We start from the raw sequence: 27378 nt of genomic DNA, 5'->3' as shown, positions 1-27378 counted from the left end.
TACAGTATGGTTCAGTGAAGTGAAGTGAAGTGAAGTGATCTGAGCTACACGGCTCACGATGCGCACCGCATTCTGACTCCACCCCGACCCCTAACTCCTCTTCCTGTGCGTATGGTCTCATTTGAACCGCTCATCGTCATGTGGTGCATACCACCCATACACCAACGTCCCCTTGTGCACCTACCCCTCGTCAGTCCTCCCTGCTCACCCCTCTCTCCCTCCACAAATGCTTCCGTGAAGCCTAGAAGAACTTCCCATAGATAGCTTTGTCGTCCGGATGCTCCAACACCCGCTCCGCCTCCCTATCCTCATCCATCCCACCGATAGCTCCGGGCGCCCTAGGGATAGGCCTATCCAGCGCATCGAACCGCTGTCCCTTGACGCGCGCAACAACCCACAGCGTAGCAAGCCTCAATCCACACGCGCCAAACCCCCACAGCAGCCCCCCAAACGGCGCAGCAACAAACGCCCCAAACGCGCTCCAGTCGTTCGCGTACAGTCCTCCCTCCAAGATCAGGAGTTTTGAAGCGAGCACAGCGTCCCCGTGGTAATACACCAACCCAAACAGGAAAACCGTGAAAATCCCGCCAAGCGAGCCCACTACGAAGTCGAAGCCGCGCCACCAGTAGCATTTGTCGCTCAATCCGATGACGAGCACCGGGACGACGGCCGCGGAGACGAGGTCGCTTATTAGGAAAATCTGAAGGATATCAGGGCTCTTTAGCGCCACCACCACGACAGGCACGATGAGTACGACGACGAGCAGGCGGATGACCCAGATGTTGAGCTTGTTTCTGAAGAGGTCGTTTGAGCCGGTGGAGATGAGCGCGGATTGGAAGGAGTCGAAGGCGGCGGTGGAGAGGGAGACGGTCATGACGAGGATGATGCCTACGACCCAGGCGGGGAGTTGGCCGAGGAGGAGAAAGAAGGCTAGGTAGCCGTTGTCTGCGTCGCCCAGGGGCCAGGCGCCGCTCCAGGCGGCGAGCAAGCCTGAGACGCCGACGAGGGTGAGGATGAGCAGGACGGCGATGCTAGCGATGGAGACGCCCACCCAGAGGTCTTTGTCTGTGCGCGAGGCGAAGGCGCGCATCCAGAAGCCCGAGAGGAAGAAGTCGTTTGTGAGGATGGCGACGGGGAGGATGTAGATGAGTTGCCAGCCTAGGAGGGAGGCGTCTAGGAAGCCGGATTCTTTGATGAGGGCGGGCTGGATGTGTGTTTCTACGCCTACGGTGATTACGCCGAGGATGATGAGGCCGACGACCATGACGCCTTGGATGTTGTCGGTTATGAAGGAGACTTTGAAGCCGCCGAGGGCTGTGCTGGCGTCAGTCTTCATGCGAAAGAAAGGAGAAAGGGGAATCCTTCTTACAAGTATAAATCGTAGTCACGGCGCACTCAACAATGATGGCAGGGAGACCGTCCAGTCCCGTCAACGCAGTGACGATCTGCTGCATGGCAGACAGCTCGCTCACCATGTACAAGAAGATCGTAATCAGCGTGCAGACGCTGAGGAACAGGCCCGCCACAGCACCATACCTCTGCCTCGTCCACTCGGTCAGAACAAAGCCCTCAGGACACTTGCGCCGAATGATGGGACCCAGATAACCGAAGATGAGTAGAGGCAGGGCGCTGGCAAGCGCGTACACCACCACGCCTTGCACACCGCAGATGGTCGCAATCTCAGGGTACGTGAAGAGGATGCCGGAACCGAGAGCTGGTGTTAGAGAAAGCTAGGTCAGCAAGTGTAAAGAAGGAAAGGGGGAAAAGAGTAGCGGCAGCACGTTCCTCACGCAAGTATTATCTTGATCGAGTTCAGGCGGTACTTCTCAGCTTTGCCTTGTTGGACATGCATGACATCCAACTTAGCTCAGCGCCCGCAGTGTAGCCGCGCAGAACCGCCCTCCCACCGCTTCCATCCCATCTAACGACAGAATCGGAGCAGGAGAGAGCAGGCTCTGCGAGTGATCTCAAATACGAACCTGTTCATCTTCCTCGAACAAAAAAGAACCTTGCTTGCGTCCTATGACGCCTCGAGATACGTCTTGTAAAAGCCGATACTGCCGCCGCCCTTCACGCCGGGAGCACCGCGCGAATGCACTCACCCGATGCGATGAAATTGAAGGCAAGCGGTATGCCTACTCACAGTCAGCTCTCACTCTTATACCATGGGGTGATATAATAAAAATGGACGGGGGGCGCAATTGGTATCCTAACCCTTCTGTGTCTTGTTACTGCTCAGCCATTCCGTCTTAGACTGGTGCCGCAGCCGCCAAGCGATGTAGCATCCAACGACCCTTCCACCTTGTCAATTCCATCACTTCCCTAGTTTGATTCATATTTGCCACTTACAGGAATGCGCCGTAGGTGAGGTAGAGGATGGCGTTTGACGCCTGCGTGGAGGGTACACCCATGGCGATGGAGAGAGGGATAGGAAGCAAGCAAACGAGGCTGCGTGGGTCGGTGGTAAGAGAACCGCGGAGCTGGGATGGGGAGCTCAAGCTTTAAAGCTCATGGGGTAGCGTCTGGCGTGCTTGAAATTTTGCTTTTGGCTCGCGCCTTTTCCGGTATAGGAAGCTAACAGCTGCTAGCGTACATCCGTTACGAACGGTCGTTCTACACCTCGAAGGGCACTGCAATGCTCTATGTTGTAGGAATTAACTAGACGGTTGAGATTTGGTGCACAAGACGATGTCGGTTGAGTAATCTTGTCTTCCTTTTGTAGACGCTGATAGTATGCTGAAAACCTGATGTCGCTGGAGACGCCAGGCAAACACACATTGAATGACGAATTGATATCCTAAGGCTCGAGCTATGAGATGATATATCAAGGAAAGGAGGAAGGGTATACGATCAGTATCAACGCGCTCCAAGCGGAGTGATCTTCCATGCACACACCCCGTCGTCCGTCTCCAGCCAACAACAACATAAATATGGCCTCCCACTCAAGAAGTATGTCTGCAATATGTACTACGCCCCAGCTCGCCCGAGAGTTCTCCCTCTCGAGGTCGTTCCTCGTGGTCTCGTGACATCGTGTGACCGCTTGCTGCATGCGCGGAAGTCCGTAGGACGGCGAATTATCTTTCGAAAGGCTCGCAGTCGTCGTCTACCATGCGTGGCGGTCCCAGTTCGGATCTGCATCCGTCAGTACACCTTCCCCTCCCTCTTAAGATCGACTAACCCTGTACAAACGCCGCCAGCACCTTGCTCCCCGTCTGCAGCAACGGGTGCCCGACTACAATCTGCAGAAACCGCTGCAGCCCCTCCCTCCTGTGCTCAATCACATCGTCCGAGAACCGGTTCGTCAGCACCTTCCCCGGCAGCGGCGGTATCGTGACGCGCGCACTCTCGCGCTCCAGTATATCTCGGAAGGCCTCAAACTCGCTGTACCGCCGTCGCACCGACGAGCTCTTCAGCTTGAAGGCGGGGATGTTGGTGCGCATGACAATCTCGTAGGTGGTGTACATGCCGCGGCCAACACCGTGGGTCATGGGGTTGCGGACCTGTGTGCGACACGGGTGAGCTTCATTGCGGGGCGGGCGTGGAGCTGAGGGGTTCTAGAGAGCGCCGTACCTCTATCTCGAGGAAGTTCTCCGGGGGGCCGTACAGCTCCTCAAAGGACTGCTGGCGCGACTCGGGCAGCGACTGCATCGTGAGGGGTGCGTGAGGCGGTGCTCAGAGCGAGGCGTGTATATGCGGGCGGAGAGCTCTGGATTTATGGCGCAACTGGGAAGTAGAGCGCTAGGCTAGGCGCAAACTGGCGGCTGTTCCGATAACATGGGCCGAGGCGTGCACTGCGGCTTACGTAAATAGTTCAACAGACAGGAGCAAACGATGCAGGTCAATTCGTCTTTCTTGCGATTGTTCGTTCTCCTGGAATTGGAGTTGATGATGAGTAAGACAGGAGCAAACGGGCATCAAGTAGTCTCGAACTTTCGTGGTGCCTGATTCATTCCAGGGTCAATAAGAACATGGAACAATAAAGAGAACTTTGTCCGAGTCAAACAATCTAGTCAAATAATTGATGCTTTCAAGGTATTGCTGATTTGGTTCGGATGTCAAGCTCAAATTCACCATAGCACGGAAGTTTGGTAGAGATTATCATTGAATAATCGTGTCATTCATTCATACATTATAATCAAACACAGTAAAAACCATGAATGTAGTGCTACATGAGTGGCAGGTTCCATATTTCATTACCCGCGGGGATATCATCAGGTCCGCTTCATTCCTCCATACCTGCTACATCTAGTAGCCGCTCGTCTTGTTGCCGCCGTAGGTCTTGGATCCATCAAGATCGCTGTCGACACGGGGATCGGCCTTGTTGAGCATGTCGCTCTTGTGAGGTCCAGCAGTGTTCTCGGCAGGACCAGGTCCGCTCGAGAGGCCGCCAGCACCGTGACCGCTGCCGACACCGCCGACGCCAGAGTGGGTGTTGGAGCCAGCGCCGTAGCCGCCAGTGGAGTGGGTGTTGCCGTATCCACCAGTGGTGGAAGAGTCGACGCGAGGGTCAGCCGTGTTTCCAAGGCGAGAGTCGTGAGGCCCGGTGGGGTCGGAGCCGTAGGCGCCGGTGCGACCTCCAGCAGTGTTGCCGTAAGCTCCAGGGACAGACGAGTCGACGCGGGGGTCGGCCCTGTTGGCCATGTGAGAGTCATGAGGACCAGTCGGGTCTGAGCCGTAGGTGTTGCTGCCCGTGAGGCCGGAGCCAGTGGTGCCTTGAGAGTAGGTGTTACCTCCAAGGCCGCCGGTCGTACCGTGGGTGGTGTTGCCAGTCAAGCCTGAGCCTGAGTGACCAGTGCCCGTCAAGCCTGAAGAGTGACCTCCAGTGCCGGCAGTGTTGCCGAATCCACCAACGCGGTCAGAGTCGACACGCGGGTCGGCCCTGTTGCCGAGGTGAGAGTCGTGGGGGCCAGTAGGGTCTGAGCCGTAGGTGTTGCTGCCAATGCCTGAGCCAGTCGTGCCAGTCAAGCCACTGGTAGTGCCGTGGGTGCCATGGGTGCCGTGAGAAGCAGTGCCCATGTTGCCAGCGGCGCCATACGTGTCAGAGTCAACGCGGGGGTCAGCCTTTACATTGTTAGTGTCTTGGCTGCGAGATGTGATTGATAGAGACATACCTTGTTGCCCATGCGGGATTCGTGGGGACCAGTGGGGTCCGAGCCGTAGGTGTTGCTGCCAACGCCCGAGCCAGTCAAGCCGCCCGTGGTGCCGTGGGTGCCGTGGGTGCCCGTGGTGCCATGAGCAGCAGAGCCATGGTTACCTGCTGTGCCAATGTGGTCGGAGTCGACGCGAGGGTCGGCCTGGTTGGCAGAGTGGGAAGAGTGAGGACCAGTGGGGTCATCGTGGGTCTTATCCTTGTGGAGGACGCCCTCGACCTTGGCCTTGATCTTTTCCATGGCTCCAGACATGATTGTTGAGTTGATGTATAGATAGGTGAAGGGGTATCAAAAGTGTGCAAAGTTCTTGTGAAGTGAGGTAGAGGTGTGGAAGTGGTTGTTTGTGTGAGTGTATGCCATGATGGCGGGAGAGCTAGGTCTTATATACCACGCGGTGCTCTTTCCTGTCTCTTTCCCTACCGTACGTCATAACGAGTGAGCTCAATCAGCCGACAGAAGGTGCTACCGTACGGGTAGCCGTCTGCAGTGAAACTGCCTCTCAGACTCCATAGGCAATCTCGCGTCGGACGCTAGTGCCGGATACAAACAGAAGCAGTAACGAGAGGGGCCTGTGTCGTCATGGGAATGTACTCTCTTCCACCAATTGCGGTCACCTCGCATGGCGTTCTTTGTCTAGATTTTACAAAGACTGGCATTGCGCAAGGTTGGGCTCGGATGTTCGCAACAGACGCCACAGCTGCCACACGTGCTGAGCCATATGCGCCGGGAGCGGGAGCTTATCCTGACATATGCGGCTAGTCGCTGGCTGAATCCAGCTAGGCGTCGCCAGCGATCATTCCGGTGCTCGATCGTGGCCGTGCGAGAAGTGGCTGTGCAGTGCGTCATAGCGGAGAAAGTGCGGGGACTGATGAAAGCTTAACCATCGATTGTGGTCTCCGTGTCCCTGTTTTTGGAGGCGTCTTGCATCAGCCCGGAGCGTTTTCTGTGGCGGTGAGACGGCAAAAGCAGGGAAAAGTAGCGAAAACTTGTTAGCTAGCCCCTCCATGGCCGATCAGATGAGGGACCAGTTCTGCTAACGCAACGACGAAAATGTCCGTCCGGATCTAGAGCCACGGTTTCGCTAGGATGTTGGCATTTTTAGCATTCTGCTAGCACTTTGGGGAAACCTTCAGCTCGACGCTTCGAGCCTCTGGCATGCGGGGAGATAGCTAATTGCGTCAAAGCGATGACGTTGCAAGTCTACCCTGAAGCATCAACAAACAAACAATCAATTCGCGGGGTTTCGTCGGCGATGGCACGATCGTGATCAGGAAGATGAACTTGAGACGCGTACTAGGGTACCTCAAATTTACATCAGAGGTCCAAAGGAAGCAACCGCTCTCGCAGATCCTGAAGCGGCAGAGACCAGGGCATCAAGGCCAGCCCGCATCTACCCGCTGGGAAAAAGACCCCTCGCCCTTGCCCTGCACCCAATTTCTTGCATGAACCTCGTGCATCTTATCAGCAGCGTGGCTATCGTAAGACATGGCACAATTTGCAATCTCGATAGCAATCTCGATATGGAGTTCGTGATCGAAATCCTTCCACGCGCGCCCAACATCCAGTCGCGTGGTGTAAAAAGTCAGAGGTACGTGACGATGACGTAGCGTCGTGTGAAATTCCCCCGCCATAGTAGAACCCTTTTCTCAACAGTGTCAACACCACGTCCTACGATTTACCTATCCTTCTCTCTATTCGTGATTCCGCAAAGCCATGTCGGAGAGAGTCAAAGAGGTTGCGAAGGAGGAGTTTGAGCAGGCCAAAGTGCTCGCCGCAGGCGCAGTACGGTCGCAGGCCTACCTCTATCCACTCAAAGTAAGCTTCAGACCGCAATTTTAGCTTCTGCAACACCACTTCAGTGCATACAGGCTACTGTGTGCTGAAAATTCCAACCCTCCATATCTCAAGCATCTCAAGCTTGGTACACACATATCAAACAATGCAACTAACACACACCCCAGGGCATAGCCTACTTCTTCACGCACCGCGCACTCTGGCGCCCCCTCGCCAACAAGCTCATCCCCACACTCTCCCTCGGTCTTGGTGTCACAGTCTTCATGTTCGCCGTGACCTACGTACCACAAGCTGCCGTCCTGACCATCTTCAACGGCCCTCTCGCGATCGTGACTACCATTCTTTTGGTCCTGTCCGAAGCCTCCACCGTCTTCAACATCCTCTCCAAGAATTTCCTCATCGATGATGCCCTCATCGACACCTTCGATGGCACCCTTCTCGCGCGCGATCAGGCCGCCCTCGTCTCGCGAGAGAGGGCAATGAAGAGCGGCGGCGACTACATGGCGCGTCTGGGTAAAATCACGCGGAAGCCATTCGAGAGATTCAGTCCGAAAGCCATCATCAGGTACCTTATGTACCTGCCGCTGAACATGATTCCCGTGGTGGGCACGGTGCTCTTCGTCATACTCCAGGGAAGGAAGTTCGGACCAACGGCGCACGCGAGGTATTTCCAGCTCAAGCAGATGAACAAGCATCAAAAAGAGGAATTTATCGAGAGCAGGAAAGCTGCGTACACAAGGTATGTTTAGCGGATCACGCACACGTAAATCTTTGGAATGCTAATATGTTGTAGCTTCGGCGTGCCCGCTGTCCTCCTCGAGCTTGTTCCAATCGCAGGCATCTTCTTCAGCTTTACAAACACCGTCGGCGCTGCACTATGGGCCGCAGACATCGAGCAGAAGACCGCGCCAGGAGAGACCACTGCCCCGAGTCTTCGCAGCCAGGCGGAGGCCGCGTCAAGGGAAGAGTCCAGAAAAGAGCTGTAGTGAGGAGACTTCACCCATCACTTCTCCGAATCCCTCAATTTGTTTACCTCAGTTTGGGTTATACTACGCTTGTCACTAACCTCCCGTGCACAAGCCAGTTGCAACCCGATTTTTTTCTTTGGCATGATATCCCCAGGGTGAGGAATGGCACGGTCAGGCGTTAGGCAGGCTCGGAACCGTATGTGCAGCATGGTTCAGACCGGCGGTATAGATACCCTTGGAAGCCGCCCTGGGCGAGAGGCAACCTCCTCGGCTGGCCGTAATTCTTTGAACCTATCCACTAGAATGATTAATATTTGACAAGTAATCGACCAAATATCGTGGAACACATGCTTGGTGAAATCTAAGTTGTCGTGATACATCTGGTATGGGTTAAGATTTATTACTATAAACTTGTTATGGACTTGGAGACGTTTATGATTTTGTCCCCACCACACCGTTTCTCTAAGCTAGAATCGTGCTTCATACCTTCAATAAGACGTTTTGGCAGTATGAAGGGGAACTTGGAAGATACTACAGCTGCCATATGTAACAACGCATGGAGGGCGTCTTAGTGAGATGGAGTCCACGTGCCACGATAGCACGTTGCAAAGGATCATTACTAGCTAATAAATCTAAACTTTCGATCCGATAGCGCGTCGCTCAGAGCGTTGAAGCCTCTGCGAGGTCGAGTGACAAGCGCTATACAGAGCGCGGTATTCACGTGCCCTCATAATGTACAAGAAGATGAAAAAATTGCCACGCATACTTCAAACCGTCTGCGACGAGTCCTCGACGGCCTGCGCGCCGACCAATTCGTTCCTCTTCGCTGCCCGCTTCTTCAGCACGTTTTCGATGAAGGCCTCTCCCGCCTTGTAACTCGACCGCACGAGGGGCCCTGAAGCGCAGTACAGGAAACCCATATCGAGCGCGCGTTGCCTCCACATCTCGAACTTATCGGGGGTGACGTATTCCGTAACAGCCATGTGCCGCTTCGTAGGACGCATGTACTGGCCGAACGTAACCACGTCCACGCCGTTCTTACGCAGCTCCTTCAGCGCATGCTCAACCTGCGCCTCTGTCTCGCCCAAACCCAGCATAATGCTAGTCTTGGTGATAAGGTCTGGTCTCTCTTCCTTCGCGGTGCGCAGGACGTCCAGACTCTGCCTGAACTTTGCCTTCCTGTCGCGCACGAAGGGCGTGAGTTCCTCAACTGTCTCAATGTTGTGTGCGAAGACGTCCATCCCGCTGCGTACAACGAGCTTAACCATCTCCATGTCGCCTGCGAAATCTCCCGTCAGAGTCTCGACCAGCATCTGTGGGGACTTCTGCTTGACTTTCATGACGGACTCGGCCCAGTGGCGGGCGCCGCCGTCGGCGAGGTCGTCTCGGTCGACGCCTGTGAGGACGACGTAGCCCAGGCCCCATCTCCGCAGTGCCTCTGCGGTGTTCTCGGGCTCGTGGACGTCTAGTGGTGGGGGTGCTTTGGAGGTTTTGACCGAGCAGAAGCGGCAGCCTCGCGTACATGTGTCGCCCATCAACATAATCGTCGCTGTAGCTGCGCTCTTGGAGCTTCCACCCCAGCAGTCTGAGATGTTCGGGCATTTTGCTTCTTCGCAGACGGTGTGGAGATTCAACCCTCGGAGGTCATTTTTCAGTCGCTTGTAGTTTTCATTGACGGGTATAGGTGTCTTCAGCCACTCGGGGAGTCGTGTGATTGTTTTCTTGCGACCGTTGGGGCCAACCGTGGCGGTCTTTATCTCGTAGGCTTCGGATGGGGAGAGCGGCGCGTTTGGATTTACAAAGTCGTTGAAGGAAGGCCCGGTGTTCAGCTTATCAGCAAATCTGGTGGTTGGTCGGGCGGGCTTTGAGGGCTGCGAGGGAGTGTCTACAGCGGTGGCGAACGTGCGGGCGCATCGTGCAGCCGGTCGTATTGAGCGGGATGCATTCGGTATCGCGAGGCGAGATGCTGACCGGGGCACTGAAGCTGCCATTGTGCGTGAGAGGCGTGTTTAGAAGGATGGAGGTTGAGCACGCAAAGTTGCTGGTAGTCCTCGAAATCCCGCCTCTGGCCGCACTTTCTCCCGAAGCTAACGGGGTAGGGCTGCCTTATTCAGCAGACAGGCATCCAATGCAAACACAGCAAACACCGACCGCCCACATTTGGAGCATCCCTGCATTGCGCCGCAGAGGACAACCACAACGTCGCCAATTCCGACGAGACCATTGCCATACCGCACCCCGCTCGCGGTTTCTCTCACTCTCGCCATCCAACCAAATCATTACACTCGGGTCCTCACATCGCGCCGCCAGCTTTCGGGAAAGGCCACGTTAGGCGGAGCAGGAGAAGGACACAATACACTTATTTGAGGACGGGCTCGCGGCGGGTGCCTGCACTCTGCAATCATGGACAAGAAGCACGAGGATGTTGGTGGAGTGGCACAGATCGATAAGACTTCCGTGTTCCAGGAAGGTATGGCGACCTACAATGCAATGGGGAGCTTGCGGAGGGGTCTTCAAGATGCGGAAGCTGACATGGAAGCACAGCACGAGTATTCAGCCAGAGTCCGATATCGCCGCGGAAATGCAGAGTGGTATGTTGCAACTTGGAGCTGAAGCAATCTAAAATATTGACCCTATGTAGATTCTGACCAAGCTTGCATTGCTGCTCTTCACCGGCGAAAGCTGGGGGAGACAGGAAGCTACTAACCTTTTCTTTGGCAGTATGCAACCCGTCCTTGTACCGCCAGAAGGATGTACTGACCATCATAGTCTCGAAACTCTTCTCAAACAAAGATGCCTCCCTCCGCCAGATGGTCTACCTTGTCCTCAAGGAGCTCGCCGGCAACGCAGACGATGTTATCATGGTCACAGCCTCCATCATGAAGGACACCTCCGTCGGCAGCGACGTCGTATACCGGCCCAATGCGATCCGCGCCCTCTGCCGCGTCATCGATGCCTCCACCGTACAGGCGATTGAGCGTCTTGTCAAGACATGCATCGTGGACAAGAACCCCTCCGTTGCCTCGGCCGCACTCGTTTCGTCGTATCACCTTCTCCCCGTCGCAAAGGATGTTGTTCGGAGATGGCAGTCAGAAGCTCAAGAGGCGGCATCAGGTCCAAAGTCTGGTGGCTTTTTAGGCGGTTTCGGAGGCAGCTCGCACAGCACCCTCCAGGCGAGCACAAACTACATGTCGCAGTACCACGCCATTGGACTGCTGTACCAGATGCGGTCAGGCGACAGGATGAGCTTGGTCAAGATGGTCCAGCAATACTCCGCTGCGGGTGTAGTCAAGAGCCCTGCTGCTACTGTGTTGCTGGTCAGGCTCGCCTCCAAGCTCGCAGAGGAAGACCCGAATTTGCGCAAGCCCATGGTACAGCTCCTCGATGGCTGGTTGCGCCACAAGTCCGAGATGGTCAATTTCGAGGCGGCAAAGGCCATCTGCGACATGCGCGGTGTAACAGACGCCGAGCTCGTGCAGGCTGTCCACGTTCTGCAGCTCTTCCTCACATCTCCTCGCGCTGTCACAAAGTTTGCTGCTCTAAGGATATTGTCCACCATGGCCTCGTTCAAGCCCGATGCTGTCCGATCTTGCAACCAGGATATCGAATCGCTCATCACCAACTCTAACCGCAGCATTGCCACCTTCGCCATCACCACCCTCCTCAAGACGGGCAATGAATCTTCTGTTGATCGCTTGATGAAGCAAATTTCTGGTTTCATGGCTGAGATCACAGACGAGTTCAAGGTGACCATCGTTGAAGCTGTCCGCACATTGGCCCTCAAGTTCAAGTCGAAACAGGCTGGTTTCCTTGCATTCCTCAGCGGTATCCTTCGTGATGAGGGTGGCTATGAATTCAAGCGATCCGTGGTTGAAGCTATCATGGATCTCATCCGTTTCGTTCCGGAAGCTAAGGAGGATGCTCTGGCTACCCTCTGCGAGTTCATTGAAGACTGCGAGTTCACCAAGCTTGCAGTCCGCATCCTCTTCGTACTCGGACGGGAGGGTCCCTCCACACCACACCCAACCAAGTATATTCGGTATATTTACAACCGCGTCGTTTTGGAGAACGCCATTGTTCGCGCAGCTGCCACTTCCGCGCTTGCCAAGTTCGGTGTTGGGCAGAAAGACCCCGAAATCAAGAAGTCTGTTCATGTACTCCTTAGCAGGTGTCTTGACGATGTCGACGATGAGGTCCGAGACCGCGCTGCGCTTAACCTGAGATTGATGGACCAGGACGACGAACTCGCGCTCAGCTTTGTCCGAAACGACTCCATGTACTCATTACCCACCCTCGAGCACCAGCTCACCATGTATGTCAGCTCCGACTCGAAGGACACTTTCCAGGACGCTTTCGACATTACCAAGATTCCCACTGTATCTCGCGAACAGGCAGATGCAGCAGATCTCAGCAAGAAGACCGAAGGCTCCACACCCATACTCAAAGCCCCGAGCGCCACAAAAGCACCCGCCAAGACTGGCGCAGATGCGGCCGCTTCAGCGACTGCAGCAACACAGAAGTACGCCGAAGAGCTGCAGAAGATCCCAGAGCTGGCTGCGCACGGTGGCTTGCTCAAGTCCAGTGCTGTGGTTGAGCTCACAGAATCCGAAACGGAATACGTCGTCACTGCTGTCAAGCACATCTTCAAGGACCACGTTGTTTTCCAGTACGATGTCAAGAACACACTTCCCGACACTGTACTTATGGACGTGGAAATGGTTGTTGCCGCCGAGGACGATGATGTAGGCCTGGAGGAAGACTTCATCATTCCCGCGCCAAAACTTCCCACAAACGAGCCTGGCACCATCTACGTCTCATTCAAGCGCCTGGAAACCGAGTCACAGTTCATCGCCACATCGTTTACAAATACGCTCAAGTTCGTCAGCAAGGAAATCGATCCCAGCACTAACGAGCCTGAAGAAGGCGACGGCTATGCCGATGAGTACCAAGTCGAGGACTTGGACCTCAACGGCGCAGATTATGTTGTCCCCGCATACGCAGGTAGCTTTGACAACGTCTGGGAGCAGTCGAACGTCGATTCTGCGACCGAGACGCTGCAGCTTTCTAACATAAAGAGTGTCGCAGGTAAGCCTCTTTCCCCCAAACCGTGCAATAGGAAATCTGACCTGGATGTAGATGCAACCGAACAACTCATTAAGACACTCTCCCTCCAGCCCCTCGAGGGCACAGACGTCCCGCTCTCGCAATCAACGCATACGCTTAAGCTGTACGGCAAGACGATTACGAATGGCAAGGTTGCGGCTATGGTGAGGATGGCGTTTAGCGCGAAGACGGGCGTTACGATGAAGATCGAGGCGAGGAGTGAGGAGGAGGGTGTTGCGGCGCTAGTTGTGGGGAGCGTGGCGTAATATGATCGATGCGGATTGGGGACTGCTTTGGGAGCTGTGGGATTTGGGGTAGCATTGCTGGATCAGCGTGTGGGGAAATAGATTACCATATGAGATAGCGGGGAAAAGGGAATGATTGTTATGAATGAAGTTCTGAAAGGAGGTCTAGAAGTTGATACGTGATCAAGTTTATTCGAGAGATTATGGAGAGGCACGTGACTGCATGTGCTATGGGCTTACCTGCGCGCTACAGTAAATCGGCCGTTGCATTGTCTAGCTTGGGGAAACAGCGTACAGAAACACGTGAGCAGGGAAGAAACGAGCCTGCAGTCATTGAGACGGGCAACTCTAGAGAACGTGGCCAGTATGCCTACAGTCGGCCATTGCATCGTCTGTCCTGGGGTAACTCAGAGTACTAAACCTTTCTCTGGCAGTGCTGTGGAAGCTCCGTCCTAGGCTCTGCCATCTCTCCGCTGGCACAGATGCCGAGCTCCTCACTGTGTGAATGCCACACTTGTATTGACTGTCCTGGGGTAACACAGCGTATTGAATGTTGATGCAATGCTACGAAAAACCGTACAGCAAACGTAGCAGCAAAACCATATCATATCGAGGTCTTGAAGCTTCATTGTAGATTAATTCACCCTGGGGTACACTGTCCCAGAAAGGGCGAAGCCAGCGCTGTACTAAATACACGCACCCCTAAGCATGAGCCTCATACTGATAATCCACATACCCCTTCAACCCCGCCAGCCCAATCTCAACCGCCTCCTCCGTCCGAATCGTCCTACTTCCCTGCCCCTGCACCAAATTAACCCAGTAGTCAAACGCCTCGTGCGCGCTTTCCTTGCTCAGCTCGCCTAGCACGGGGTCGTTCGCGACCACGGGCTCAAGACCTGCTACGCCGCCGAACACGACAAGTAAATGCTCGCACGAATCCGGCAGCTTCTTCTCGTGTGATATAGGCCGGTTCCGCGGCGCGATGGCATCGGGTAGAATGGAAGAGAGGGGGACGCCCCGCTCAGACGTGCCGATTGCAAAGGTGTAGCCGTCGGGGAATTCAGACTCGCTGAAGATGTTCGAGAAGCTCGCTGCGTAGCGGACTTTATAGCCCCAGTAGTACCCTTCCTTCTCGCGGGGCGTTTCAGGCGCCACAGCATCGACGGCGAGACTCTCGCATTCGTATTCGGAGAGGTACGGCCAGGAGGGTGGCTGTGCGTCTTTGAACTCTACGGTCAGACGCATGCCTTGCGGGACGGCGTAGGGGACTTTGACCGGGAAGGGAAGGCCGCAGTTGATGTATGTCCATTCTTGATTGCCGGATTTGGAGCGGAGGTGAGCCGGTGGGGATGGTAGGGCAACGCCCTCGCGGAAGCGGATCCACTCGTGCGGCTTGGTGTGGGACGGCGTGTCGAGCGGAGGAAGCAGGCCCACATGCTTGTATGGCTCGCACATGGGGAATAGCGCCGAGCGTATGTGTGGCGGGCAGTCCGCGTACTCCAGCAGGCCTACCATGAAGCGATCTGGGTTCTGGTACGGGATGTCTGCTTCGGAGATGCTGTCCATGATTTCCGCTTTGGTCTTCTTCTTGCTGCGATAGTAGCCTGAGACTTTCTCGGGGATGGTGTTCGGGTCATCGTCGTAGACAACGATCTCGTCGACGCACCAGACGGCGGCGGCACGGGCGATGCGGCCTACGAGGAGCGTCTTTGTGTCGTGTCGAGCGACGTTGTTGAGAATACTGCCAGGGAGAGCCATCGTTACGGTCCAAGGTCGAGCTGTGCGCGGTTTGAAAGTAGCGGAGGGCTTTTCGGTATGTAGCTCCGTTGAAGGGTTGCCTTTCCTAAGCGTTCTCGCAGGTTGTGCATTCAGCAGGTCATTGGAAGAAGAGGGCTTGCTCTGTGTGCCCTCGCTTCGTATCCGTTTAGCAGGATGTTGTTCTGCTTCGATCTGCGCATCCACCTGATCTTGTAGACCATTGTTCTGTCGATTCGACCTCTTCCCTATTGAAGATTGTGTCGCGGGTGCCTGATCTCTCCCCTCACCAGGTATGTCATATATGTCTGTTTGTGCGCTCCTAGTCTTCGTCTCCTCCTGATGTACCACAACCGCATGTTTCCGCTTCTGCACCTCGTCAGCGTTCCATGTCCTACACAGAACTTCAATAACACCCACCTTGCCCTTCTTTTCTGTTTCCAGCTCCGGCTGTTCCACCTCCCTGCCCTCTCGTTCAGCTCTTGCCTGCTCCTGCTCCCTCGCCTCGTGCTCTTCCATGACATTGTCGACAAGCTCCAGCGCCCTCCTGTTCCTCACCTTGCCCGTCTCTTCCTCCACCACGTTGCCGTCTTCGTCTACCCAGCCTTTTCCATTGACGTATTCGACCGGTTCCTTCTTCTTAGGCTCTTTGGACTTGGACTTCGTCTTAGAGGACTCGTTGCCCATCGTGCCGTTGTCGAGGCTTATGCGTCCCATCGTCGAAGCGCGGTACGAGCGTTAAGGTCTGCGGAATACTCTTTTTGAATATGAATCAGCGCATCGCTCAGAGGGTAAGAGAACGGCGTAATGCGCTTCAATTGAGTTGTCGCAAACCTTCACCGACGTCGATCGAAAAAAATACGCGAGCGAACTTTCTGCCCACGCGAATTGCGGGGAAGGCGCAAGCGCGGATCCCTGTAACATGGCGCGCTAGTCCAAACTAGTGCGGCTGTTAGGCTGCAGGGGCGCAAACAGGCACTTCGTAGGATTCACACGATGGCGCAGTAATAAGACCACTTCACGACCTCACTGCGTCGGGTCTTGCGCTCAAAACATCTCCACACCGTCCCGCTGTCAACCAACAAACTCACCGCCAATATGTCCGAAGCGTACGTCCTTCCCTTGTATCTCTCCCACCCTATCTCTACTGATACTATAAATAGCAAATCTTCCCCCGTTAACACTCTGACAACCTTCCTCGCCCTCTACCTCACGACGCTATTCTCCCTCGACACCTGGACGGCCGCCCGCAACTCGCCCTACCGCGAGCCCTCCGCAACCAGCTTTTACCGCCCCGCGAACAGACCGTCGGAATACCAGGCGGGCATGCATGGGCAGGGCAGGAGGGGCACGGGTGGAAGTGGAGGTGGGAGGAGGGAGGAAGGTTACCGGCCACGTTGGATATGCGAGCGCCGTTGAAGGCAGGCGCTACTGCGAGGTGTGGGGCTTGTGCTATGTGAGAGGGAGGGATGCGCGTTCGTGTCAACAGAGCGGGGGAATTTGGGGGATGACTTGGGATGGAGGATGGACCGAACAGAGGATGGTGTATGATTCTTCTTCTGTTCAGAGAAGGCTGAGCAGGGCGTAAAGGCGTTGTCTATACATTTCGGCATTTCTGCATGGCTTCCAGAACAATCAATCATCGTTCATCTACTCGTTTCACGTCCGAACTACGTGTATGTTTCCACCTCGTACCGATCGCTCTCATGCTTGACTGGCCTATACACAAAATAATCAAATGTAGCCTTCGTCTCTAACCCATCCAGATCACTCGCCGCGACTCCGACAAATGCCCCTGTAAAACTGCCATGCGCTTGATGCCCACCGCACTCATCGCTCAGAATACTCGCGTCAAATACTGGCCCAATGTTCTTGAGCTCTGCCTCGCCCTCCAGCGCATAAGAGAATTGCAATTCCTTCCCGCGGATGCTGAGCGCAAGCCGCACCTTGCCTTCCTGGGGTATAGGAACAGGTTCCGGGATCGGGAATTTGAGTCTGCCTTCCGGCCACGACGCTTCAGAGGTAAGAAGAAGGAGTTCGCGTTGGCCGTCCCCGTGCGCCGTGACGGTCAGGTAGAAGAAGTTGTAGCGGCAGTAGTACGCCGTCAACCCCGCAAACTGCCTCTCATCCAACGGCTTGAAATCAATCACTGTTTCCGCGTCGTAGGAGAAGTGTGTCTGGCGTCGCGCAACGAGGGCTTGTTCGAACCAGCTGCCGATTGCTTCTCGGCCGGTGAGTTCGAGGGCGCCGTCTTTGACGGCGAAGATGCGTTCTGGCTCGGGGGTTCGTAGCCATTGGAAGTCCTTGTGCAGGCCGTCTGAAGCGGAGAAGGTATAGCGCTGCTCTGCCCAGTATGCGGCGTTGTCTCTTGCAGCGGGGAGCTCGACGGATAGAGAGGGGACGGGCCCGTTCTTCACGTAGAGCCAGTCGTCGGAGTCCCAGTATGCTTCTTGGATGGCGGTCTCGCGGCCGAGGACGCAACGACGCGCTTGTGTTATCGGGCGGCCTGTCAGGTGGACTATGTATGTCTTCCCATCTTCAGTTTCCACGATGTCTGCATGTCCTGCTCGTTGGAGCGGCGCGAGCGGAGCTTTTGTAGAAGAGAGAATGGGGTTCTTGGGATGTACTTCGTACGGGCCCCAGATGTCTTTACTCCGCGCGAGCGTGGCAGCGTGTTCATACCCAGTGCCGCCTTCGGCAGTGAGAAGGTAGTACCACCCGTTTCTCTTGTAGAGATGCGGACCCTCAACGAGATCGATCTCAGTGCCGAGGAATATCGTTCTCCACGGTCCCACCAGTTTACCCTCCTTCTCCGACCATTCCTGCAGCCGTATCCCGGCGAAAGATCTCGGCCGCCGGCGATGATCCTGGAGCATATTCACGAACCACTTCTTTCCGTCCTCGTCGTGGAAAAGGCTAGGATCGAAACCGGATGAGTTCACGTAGTACGGATCGCTCCAGGGTCCTTTGATCTTCTCGGCTGTGACGATGTAGTTATGCGTGTCTTTGAAGCTCCCGTCTTTCCTCTTTACATCCGTGTACACTAAGTAGAACTTGGATCCATCATGCGTCAAGCACGGTGCCCAGACACCACAGCTATCAGGATTCCCGCGCATATCGAGCTGCGACTTGCGATTCAGCGGCCGCGTGACGAGAGTCCAATTTGCGAGGTCCCGCGAATGATGGATCTGTACGCCAGGAAACCACTCAAAGGTTGAAGTTGCGATGTAGTAGTCCGACCCCACGCGGAGGATGGAGGGGTCGGCGTTAAAGCCGGGGAGGATTGGGTTGAGCACTTCGGGCATTGCGGCTGGTGGTCGAGGAGGAGAGAATTTGGGGAGTTGGCGATGCGCTTTTGGAATCATGATCTGGGTTTGTAGCGTATTTGAGGCCTTCGTAGGTGGGATGATATGGTGGAGATGCGCGCGTCTATTTACCCGGTCGACCCCACCTTATTAACCACCGCATATTGGCGTGGTATGGCACATACAGGACCGAACTTACGCTTTTAGAGATACCATCTGGTTCGATCTGCTTGGAGAGTTCGCCGAGGTCGCGTAGAGCGAGGTTGTGTTGCGGCTGGCGCCTGATCGAGCGGACCCTTCATACATGCCAACGTAGTTCGACTGACTAGCGCACCCATACTCCATGTCAATCTCTAGCAAAGGTCGATGCTAATTGAGACCGACATGGCACGGCTTTTGAGTTTCGATAATGGTATACCTATGGTAAGACGCAGGCCTTTGCAGATGTCGCGAACCTGGCTTGCTCACGTATCGCTCCGGCTCAAAGCTTCGCATTCATCTATTGACTTTGTGTCTGCAGTCGAAGCTTCATGTGCGAAGTTGTACAGATGTCAGATTCCGGCGATAGTATTCTCGAAAGAGCGATTCTTCATCGCATATGAGTTGCTCCAATCGAGGACTTAGCACTTGCATCAAAAGGATCGAGACTGAGTTGGACGCGGTCTGAGGGTGGGTTGATTTTCCGTAGCGAGGAGGCTGTTGCAGATGCAGGCGCGATTGGAAACAGCTGTAATTCCGGAGCGACAGCTACTTTCCATTTTGCTCTTCTCTGAGGTGACATGGCAAGTAGTCCGCGGTCGGAAGGTCCGTGGGCGCTCGTCTGGAGGACTCTTCTGGTAACGAGTGTTGAGATTGTCAAACGGACCTAAGTAGGTTGGCTCTAGTATCTGTGCTAGAGGCGGTTTTCTCGACTGCTGATTTGTGTAGCTGATTTTGAGGGACTGTCTGAGCGTCTAGTTTGAGACACTGGCGTAGACATCGTGGTGGAGAGACTGATCGCCGTCTTGTTTAAAGGACTGACGGATGTGCCCTTTGACGGACTGTTTGGGCTACAGGGCTTAGACATATTAGAAAGCAAGGCTATTCCATAGGGATTGGCGTGGCTGTAGTGCTTGATGTCTTGACTGGAAAACAACTCGAGTGAGAGACTACTCTGATATCTGTTTTGAACCCTTGGCTGGAGAAGTTGCCCTACGTACAGGAACTGGTCGACGAGTCGTAAGTCTGACATAGAGGGCTGGCCATAAATTTTAAATGAGGGATTGGTCATGCTGTGTTTGGAACTGAGAGACTGACTCGGACGGTGATCATGAGGGGCTGTTTTGGTGGCTTCGAGGGTCAACGAAGAATGACCTTCGAAGAATGACTTAGAAGTGTAGTGTTGTAACGAAGAGCATTGATTCGTCGACCACGGGGCATTGGCTTCAAGTGGCTGACTCGATTAGTCGATTTGCTCCTTCTCAGTGGCGAGTTGCGAGCCTGGCCTCGTTGAGATTCCTGATCATCGCTTCTACTTTCACTCCTGGTGGGGTAGGATTGAGTTGCTCTGGCTGAGTGTAGTTGATGCGAATCTGCGTGGTGGTAATTCTGCTTTGGTTGAGAATGGTTGGAAGGCGCTGTTCCGGCCTGCCTTGGAAGGGCTGCTCTGGTCTGGCGTGATGACGATGCTAGTCCTATAGCCCGACATGACTAGATTGATATGGCTTGTAGATGTTGCTGCTTGAGATGGCCTGGTGTGTGTGCTTCGACTTCAGTCTGGCTTGAAAATCTGCTTGTCCAGCTGGCTTGAGGATGCGCTGGTCTGGTCGGGCTTGACGAGATACTGTTCCGACCTGGCTTGAAAGCGCTAGTCTGGTCCGTCTTAGCTTGATGGCGCTTTCGTGGTCTGGTTTGGCTTGGCTTGAGTGGTGTAGCTTGTAGATGCTGCTCCTATGATTTGGTTCGATAAAGACGCTTCTGTTTGGAATGACCTGGGGCTGCTGCTCTGTTCGAGATGTGCTGACGATCGCTCTGCTCTAGCCTGACTGGACCTGAACAGTGTGAATTGTAGATGCGCTCTCCTCTGCTCTGGTAACATTGCGTCTGTTCTGGTGAAAATGCGTCTGCGCTGGTCTGGCTTGACGGTGTGTTGCTCGGCTCTGGTAGCGATGCATCTGCTAACTCGATGCTGCTGCTTTCGTATGTTGCGATGACTGTTGTTTGCTCCAGCCTGACTTGACTTGGCTGGTGTAGCTTATAGCAGCTCCTTCTCTGGTCTGGCCTGATCACGATGCCCTGGTATTCTTTGGCGGGTCTCGCATGCAGATGATGGCTCGTCTCATTAGGGTAGAGTGGATGCGATAGGCGGTGAGATTGCTGCTGCTCGTGCATGGTACAGTCTGTTGTAACTTGTAGGCCGATGGAGAGACTGTGTTCGTTCGTGATCGATGTTCGATGGTTGACTTGCTTGGCTTCCGCGGATTCCGTTCTGTTCGATTAGTTGAACCGCGTACTGGTCCCTGTCGCCACGTAGAGGCGCGAAGTCATGACAGGGTCGCATCAACTCAACCTTGCCTATGGATATGGGCACCTGTCCCTCAACAGGCCCCGCGAACGGGTTTACAGCTGTAAAGCGTAAAGCCACCACCTAGTGCGAAGGAGAGGAGCGAATAGCAAAGAGTGCATTAAGCCGGTCGTGCGTTCCGAATCTATGTCGGTACCCCAACGCTCCAACCTCCCTTTGCTATGCCCAAAAGACTCTTCATGGCTAGACAGTGCCTTCGAGTAATTCGGGTCTTGTTCACGGTCCTGCCCTACCGTGGGGGATTTAAAAAAGAAATTAAGCTGTGGATTGGGATCGACGAACGAGGGTGCCAAGCTCGATGTCTGACTCGAATCCAGTGCTTGAAGCATTCGCCCTTCGAGAGGTCACTTCGAGAGGGCGAAGCAGGATAGGCATTTCTTCTTGGTGGTAACACTCTATGGTGTCCCGGAGCTCATTGCTGAAGAAGGCTCGAAGATTTGCACGCCAGCCTTTGCTCCAAGGATTTGTCGAAGAGTGTTCCTTCTTTGGATCCCAGAATTGGGCTTCACCGTCATCGTTGAGGTACCAAACCCCATGATCAACCTCGTTATCCAGAATGTTCCAGAACACGAGGTGCCGTATGTATACGAAGGCAACTCCACCAGAGATGAGCAGTGCGAGGATAGAAGGTACCCCAAGAGCGATGTACACATTGGCTTGAAGGTACTTTTTTGGGCTGATAAGAACCCACAGGCTGATGCCAAAGATGTAAAGGTGATATACCGGGAGGAAAAAGAGGAAGACCACATAGGCCTGGACGTTGTGTAGCCATACACCACCTGTCCACCAGAAGCAGGTGTGATCGTAGTATGGGAGACATTTTTCGTTGTCTCGACAATGGTAGGTCCGGTCACCACGGAAAATCTTACAGCGGTCGCAATACCGCCGTTCTTGACTATGGGCTTTGACCTGCTTGGTAGGTGTCTTTGGTGCCGAAACCGGTTTCCACCGGCGAGCTACCCAGTAATAGCTCCAAAGGCAGTACCCAAGCGGAATCACCCACAGCAAAAGAAAAACCTTGGAGAGGACGGCGACGGCGATAGCGGCACCCAGAGCTGTGCCCGAGTCCTTGGGCATGTTATACATAGCCCAGCCCTCATCGTCCCTGGCCGCCAGCACGAACACTGGGTGTTATTAGCTTATTGAATGCTGACATACTAGCCTTTATAGAAAAAAGTAACTCACTCGTCAGCCTGACGTCGATAAGGTACACAGGCACTACGACCTGTGCGAACAAGAGGAAGGGGAAGAACGCTCCCCACACAGCAGCGCGCAGCGTCTCCCACAATTCCTTTGCGAAAGCCATTTTCGCAGAGCAGAGCAGCAAAAGAGAGCAGAGTTATGTGAGCAGTAAGTAGCTTTGAGTGTGCAGGTGCAATGTAGGTGCGAGCTGTGTGGACGAAGAGGAAAGGAAGCAAGCAGCTGTTCCGTTATCGTTTATCTAAGGTTTACGCTCCGACTCTCACCATTCACTTTCACCCTCCCCATGCCAGGCTGGCTGCAACTGAAAAATTTGAGACGAATCTGAGATGAAGTAACATGAACATTTTAAGGTCTGCTAATAATCGAAAAAAAGGTCAGTAAGCGCTATCTAGGATGATATATCTTGGGATAACTCAGTCTGCTATGAATGTCTGGATTTCTGATATAGTACTGCATCGTCGGTGTTCACAAGCCCAGTGTAGATTCCCTGCTCGCGCGGCGTTCCTTTCGTTAAACTTCCATCGTGTTTCAACACGAGATCTCGGCATCATCGGGTAAATAGCCACAGAAATCGCAGAACCAGACACGGCTCTCAAGTACGATTGCATCCTTGTCGTGATGGTCACATGACTCTTTGATACAAGGTAGAACTTTGCGTGACAATTTCATAGTCATATCGTAGGCGTGGCTGTGGCAAAATTGGCGTCGGTTGTAGTCCTCGATGTCAGAGTGTGCGCGCCAACAGTCTTTCTGGAGGATGTTAGTTGCATTTGGTGTGAGTGACACTGACATGAGGACTTACGACGCAGTCGAATTTGGAAATCTCGTCGAGGACGACAGGGGCGTGGTTGTCTGCATGTGCGGGATGAGCAAATGTCGTGGCGGCGAACAAGCCGAGGATGGCGGTGGTGATCCTCATCGCGTATAAGGTGTCTTTGCAAAAGTGGGTGTGTGGCATTGGGAGCGGATGCTTGCGAAGATGCTGTCGATAGAGTAGATGAAAGGGCATCCTGGATATACTCAAGGCAAGAATTGGATTATGGGGAAGTGTGGTTCTGGCACCGCATAAAATGATTTCTGTAGACCTCTACCGCGGTTCGTCTCCGACTCATCCCAACACCAAGAACTTCACGCCGTCTTCGCCGCATGCTTCTCCTTGGAATACATGACCAAGAATGCAGCACCAACTGCAACACAGTAGAGGTTATACGAGATGACACTGCCATAGGTGGCGGAGTTCTGCCAACCGAAGATCGAACTGAAGACACCCCACCAGCCGCCGCCGTCGATTTCAGGACTGCAGCACTAATGTCGCAATCATTGTCAGCAACATATCGTCGAGCGAAAAGTGAGAGAGAGCGACGCACATTCACATGCCAGACGCTCTGACGAATATCATATGACCCAGGTCCGACGCCTGTCTCCGCTGCGTCGCCGCCGATGGCGACGTTCCACTACCACTTTCTTAGTAAAGCTCTTCGTTGATTATTTTCCGTAACACATACCGCATAGTTCTCAATGAACCACACAGACCTGCTCAACAGGCCAGCGGCTATCAGATACAAGAAACAGGTCGACGCGACAAGGAACGCTTGCAAAGATCCCGCGTTACCTCCTCTGCGACGTGTCAGCCTTACAACAGGTAATCAACGCGCAATGATTACCTGTAAAGTAGATACCCAACCAACGCACCAACACCCAAACCTGACACCACAGCGAGCGGGAAAGCAGTCGCTGGTAGTCCTAGACCAGCGCCGATGATGAATAGGACGCCCTCGAGTCCCTCGCGAAGCACCGTCACGAAGGGAAGTAGAAACATGGCATACTTCTCTCCGAGGAAACTGAGGCCTTTTGGTGCGGAAGCGTCATCGGCACTGTTCGCTTCAAGAGCGGCTGCGATCTTAACGCGCCACTTGTCGCGCATTTTGGAGATCCGGAGCAGCGCCGCGCCCATGAGGGTGATGATGGCACATGCGATGATGCCGAATACGCCTTCCCAGATGTATTCGTATTGCGAGAAGATGTCGGAGTCGAGCAAGTGGAAAGCAGCTATTATAGCGCTTCCAAAGACGAGGCATATTGCGACGCCTAGGATGACTCCGAGCCAGACCTGTCGGACCAGCTTTCGGTAGACGGGCTTGTCATTTTCAGAGCTCAAGGTCTGCTTTAGAAAGGAGAGCAGGACCGACACGATGATGCTGGTCTCCAGGCATTCGCGCAGGCAGATGAAGAACACTAGTTCGTTTAGTACGCAATGGCAATAGTGTGATTGATATTACAGACCTTGCGCGGCGAAGATTTGGACCATGGCGAATGTGCGAGCGTGGAGCTACCAAGGGTCGAACCAGATTCGAGGCCGAACAGGTCGTTCGTCGTCGTGAAGAGTCCTACGCCGGAGATGTTTAGATGGCCTACCGCAGTACCCTCCTACATCGCTCTTCAGTGGGTCGCATTTGATGCACCTGGGACGCGAAGGATTGTCGGAACGAATCACCTGGTCACATGTGTGTGAAATGTGGTCATGTAAGTGGGGTCAACTCGGATCTGACCCATCAGATAAGATTAGCGCGGCAGAAATTGTGCGGAGCTTGTGCCGGAAGCGGATTAGTCGGATCAATTTCGGATCTGATAACGAAATCGAAATGTGTCGCCACGCCCCGCATACCGCTCTCGCACACAAGCCTTACTGGCTATGAGGTTAGATCATCATGAATAATGTCTGGGTCTCTGGGCATCGATCTTGTCCCACAGTTGAAAGCCGCTTCTCTTTTCCCCGCGGAAATCGGCAGTCCATGATGTTCAGCACGCACGCGTGTTGTGATTAACCTCGCTTGACGACATTACCGGTACATCGACTGCTGGCCTCCTCCGCGGCACTAGTTGACACAATGCTCACTGTATTGTGGGCGCTACTGGTGTTCTTCCATGGCGTCGCCTCCGCGAAGGTGACATACCACGAGTACAACATCACGTGGGTCACCCGCAACCCTGATGGACTACACGAAAGGCCCGTCATGGGCATAAATGGCCAATGGCCTATACCAGCTCTTCGCGTTACGAAAGGCGAACGAGTCGTTGTCACAGTGCACAACCACCTTGGCAACATGACCACTAGCTTGCATTGGCATGGCCTTTACCAGAATGGCACAGCGCATATGGACGGCCCGCCAGGCGTAACACAGTGTGAAATCCCGCCTGGTGATAGTTTCATCTACGACTTCAAGGTCGACCAGCCGGGGACATACTGGTTTCATTCTCACACCAGAGGCCAATATCCTGATGGACTCCGAGCTCCGCTCATTGTCGACGATCCGGACAATCCCTTCAAGGATGATTTCGACGAAGAGATTGTACTCTCCTTCTCGGATTGGTACCACGATTCGATGATACCGCTCCTCTCGTCTTTCATCAGCGTCACCAACCCGACCGGCGCGGAACCTGTGCCAAACTCGGCCTTGATCAATGATTCCCAGAATGTCACAGTTGCAGTTCAGGCAGGAAAGACTTACATGATACGCATGGTCAGTATAGCAAGGTAGACAAGTAGAAGCTCGACCTTACTCTAGCAGGTGAACATGGCTGCGTTTGCAGGCATGTACGTGTGGTTCCAGAGCTGCTCAATGAGAGTCGTTGAAGTGGATGGCATCTATACCAAACCTACCGAAGCGAGCATGCTTTACCTTACGGCTGGTCAACGATACTCGGTGCTTCTGACCATCGACAGCGATGCTGCGACCAACATTCCTTTTGTAGCAAGCATGGACGAGGTAGGTTAGCGCATCTTGAAGACTGGTATCCGTCTGACAAGTATCAAGGAACTATTCGATGCTATTCCAGATGACTTGAGATCCAACGTAACTGGCTGGCTTGTACTGGACAGCACTCGAGAACATCCAAAACCATCGGATGTTGACGATTTCGAGCCCTTGGACGACTTGTCAATCCAACCCTTGGACAGTTTGGATTTGTTCGACAAAGTGGACAGAACTGTCAGGCTAGATATCAAGATGGACAACCTGGGAGACGGTGCTAATTAGTAAGTGTCAATTCTCGATCATCTATCACTATACTGAGACACTCATCTAGTGCCTTCTTCAATGACAACACATATGTCGAACCGACAGTCCCGACCCTATACACTGTCATGTCCTCCGGCCAAGCTTCCAGCAACTCGCTTGTCTATGGCAGTCACACCAATTCTTTCGTGCTGAATGGAAACGAGACCGTTGAAATCATTCTGAACAATGACGATGATGGGGTGCGTTATAAGCCCGGTCTTGTTGCGGCATAGCTGACCGCCCATAGAAACACCCATTTCATCTCCACGGACACGCCTTCCAAGTCATCGAACGCTCCGCGGAGGATGCGGGATTTTACCAGGCCGGTAGCGCAGCCAGCCAGCCTGCCGTACCCATGAGGCGTGACACCATACTGGTAAACCCCAACGGCTACGCGGTTCTCAGATTCCGCAGCGATAATCCCGGTGTTTGGCTTTTCCACTGCCACATCGAATGGTGAGCTCTCTATACACATCCATGCTGCATGATAAACTAACAATTCCTGTTCCAAGGCACGTTACCACCGGCCTCATCGCAACCTTCATCGAGGCGCCGCTCGAGCTCCAGAAAACAACAACCATCCCACCATCCCACTACAATCTCTGTGCGCGAAACAAACCAGCGGTTCCTACGTCTGGAAATGCAGCCGGTAATGTCGATGACCTGCTCAACCTCCAGGGCGAGCCTGCGCCTCCGGCACCGCTGCCTGATGGATTCACCACGAAGGGTATCATTGCGCTAATAGTCAGTATCATAAACGGGCTAGCGATGGTGGCTATCATTGCGTGGTATGGCATGCTGCAGAGTCCGGCTGGCGAAGCTGGCGAAAGAGAAGATGAAGGTCCGCAGGGTGAGAATCAACCTCTTCTAGCGGCGAGCGACAATGCGCCGTAGGGAGGAGAAACTCTCGGACTGAGATTGCATGGGGAGTCGACTTTTGGTGGTAGTACGTATTATATGATAATTTCAGACTCATTGCAGACTGAGTTGCCCTAGGTTATACCATCCTAGATAAATCTCAACCCGAATGTATGCGAATAGGTACGCAAATGCTCATCCTTTTCGCACACCGTAAGATTCCCGGCTTAGGCCGTCGAGGCACATGAGTGCAATTATCCTTTTGTAGCCTGATAGTCGTGTCTGAGAGGCGGTGATTATGAGTACTTGGCGTGTTGAATATCAGTGATCTGCCATGGATTGAGATTCTCGTGATGGGAACCACCAAAGTGGAGGT

At 54.0% G+C, this 27378-nt stretch overlaps 13 protein-coding genes across 13 annotated transcripts; 4 read left to right on the top strand and 9 right to left on the bottom strand.

The window, feature by feature from the left end:
• Window positions 1–241: 241 nt before the first annotated feature.
• Window positions 242–2411, bottom strand: N0V89_003322 (uncharacterized protein; the record flags this gene model as incomplete). The annotated part of the gene is made up of 5 exons (XM_056212124.1): window positions 242–1314; window positions 1370–1714; window positions 2103–2135; window positions 2215–2294; window positions 2350–2411. 5 exons carry the CDS (start codon window positions 2409–2411, stop codon window positions 242–244), a joined length of 1593 nt encoding a protein of 530 aa, XP_056075597.1.
• A 692-nt stretch (window positions 2412–3103) lies between these two features.
• Window positions 3104–3648, bottom strand: SNX3 (Sorting nexin-3; the record flags this gene model as incomplete). Its single annotated transcript, XM_056212123.1, has 3 exons — window positions 3104–3132; window positions 3179–3500; window positions 3571–3648. The coding sequence occupies 3 exons, from the start codon at window positions 3646–3648 to the stop codon at window positions 3104–3106; spliced, it is 429 nt and encodes a 142-aa protein (XP_056075596.1).
• Window positions 3649–4245: 597 nt separating this feature from the next.
• On the bottom strand, window positions 4246–5402 carry N0V89_003320 (uncharacterized protein; the record flags this gene model as incomplete). The annotated part of the gene is made up of 2 exons (XM_056212122.1): window positions 4246–5061; window positions 5112–5402. The coding sequence occupies 2 exons, from the start codon at window positions 5400–5402 to the stop codon at window positions 4246–4248; spliced, it is 1107 nt and encodes a 368-aa protein (XP_056075595.1).
• A 1461-nt stretch (window positions 5403–6863) lies between these two features.
• Window positions 6864–7930, top strand: N0V89_003319 (uncharacterized protein; the record flags this gene model as incomplete). The annotated part of the gene is made up of 3 exons (XM_056212121.1): window positions 6864–6965; window positions 7112–7683; window positions 7738–7930. 3 exons carry the CDS (start codon window positions 6864–6866, stop codon window positions 7928–7930), a joined length of 867 nt encoding a protein of 288 aa, XP_056075594.1.
• Window positions 7931–8679: 749 nt separating this feature from the next.
• Window positions 8680–9903, bottom strand: N0V89_003318 (uncharacterized protein; the record flags this gene model as incomplete). Its single annotated transcript, XM_056212120.1, has 1 exon — window positions 8680–9903. One exon carries the CDS (start codon window positions 9901–9903, stop codon window positions 8680–8682), a length of 1224 nt encoding a protein of 407 aa, XP_056075593.1.
• A 412-nt stretch (window positions 9904–10315) lies between these two features.
• Window positions 10316–13281, top strand: SEC21 (coatomer subunit gamma; the record flags this gene model as incomplete). Its single annotated transcript, XM_056212119.1, has 5 exons — window positions 10316–10382; window positions 10457–10503; window positions 10554–10632; window positions 10682–12997; window positions 13049–13281. 5 exons carry the CDS (start codon window positions 10316–10318, stop codon window positions 13279–13281), a joined length of 2742 nt encoding a protein of 913 aa, XP_056075592.1.
• Window positions 13282–13962: 681 nt separating this feature from the next.
• Window positions 13963–15702, bottom strand: N0V89_003316 (uncharacterized protein; the record flags this gene model as incomplete). Its single annotated transcript, XM_056212118.1, has 1 exon — window positions 13963–15702. One exon carries the CDS (start codon window positions 15700–15702, stop codon window positions 13963–13965), a length of 1740 nt encoding a protein of 579 aa, XP_056075591.1.
• A 411-nt stretch (window positions 15703–16113) lies between these two features.
• Window positions 16114–16434, top strand: N0V89_003315 (uncharacterized protein; the record flags this gene model as incomplete). The annotated part of the gene is made up of 2 exons (XM_056212117.1): window positions 16114–16124; window positions 16179–16434. The coding sequence occupies 2 exons, from the start codon at window positions 16114–16116 to the stop codon at window positions 16432–16434; spliced, it is 267 nt and encodes an 88-aa protein (XP_056075590.1).
• A 251-nt stretch (window positions 16435–16685) lies between these two features.
• Window positions 16686–18383, bottom strand: N0V89_003314 (uncharacterized protein; the record flags this gene model as incomplete). Its single annotated transcript, XM_056212116.1, has 1 exon — window positions 16686–18383. A coding segment is annotated over one exon (1698 nt), but the record flags the coding sequence as incomplete, so codon positions are not given.
• A 2755-nt stretch (window positions 18384–21138) lies between these two features.
• On the bottom strand, window positions 21139–22189 carry N0V89_003313 (uncharacterized protein; the record flags this gene model as incomplete). The annotated part of the gene is made up of 2 exons (XM_056212115.1): window positions 21139–22007; window positions 22069–22189. 2 exons carry the CDS (start codon window positions 22187–22189, stop codon window positions 21139–21141), a joined length of 990 nt encoding a protein of 329 aa, XP_056075588.1.
• A 425-nt stretch (window positions 22190–22614) lies between these two features.
• Window positions 22615–23005, bottom strand: N0V89_003312 (uncharacterized protein; the record flags this gene model as incomplete). Its single annotated transcript, XM_056212114.1, has 2 exons — window positions 22615–22836; window positions 22889–23005. 2 exons carry the CDS (start codon window positions 23003–23005, stop codon window positions 22615–22617), a joined length of 339 nt encoding a protein of 112 aa, XP_056075587.1.
• A 741-nt stretch (window positions 23006–23746) lies between these two features.
• Window positions 23747–24394, bottom strand: FTR1_2 (high-affinity iron permease; the record flags this gene model as incomplete). The annotated part of the gene is made up of 2 exons (XM_056212113.1): window positions 23747–24321; window positions 24370–24394. The coding sequence occupies 2 exons, from the start codon at window positions 24392–24394 to the stop codon at window positions 23747–23749; spliced, it is 600 nt and encodes a 199-aa protein (XP_056075586.1).
• Window positions 24395–24974: 580 nt separating this feature from the next.
• N0V89_003310 (uncharacterized protein) lies at window positions 24975–27038 on the top strand (the record flags this gene model as incomplete). The annotated part of the gene is made up of 6 exons (XM_056212112.1): window positions 24975–25607; window positions 25656–25853; window positions 25902–26122; window positions 26173–26344; window positions 26392–26600; window positions 26657–27038. 6 exons carry the CDS (start codon window positions 24975–24977, stop codon window positions 27036–27038), a joined length of 1815 nt encoding a protein of 604 aa, XP_056075585.1.
• Window positions 27039–27378: the final 340 nt, after the last annotated feature.

Source organism: Didymosphaeria variabile (assembly GCF_027946475.1).
Source record: "Didymosphaeria variabile strain IMI 356815 chromosome Unknown scaffold_2, whole genome shotgun sequence".
Lineage (NCBI taxonomy): Eukaryota > Fungi > Ascomycota > Dothideomycetes > Pleosporales > Didymosphaeriaceae > Didymosphaeria > Didymosphaeria variabile.
This window is presented reverse-complemented; position numbering and strand designations above follow the sequence as displayed.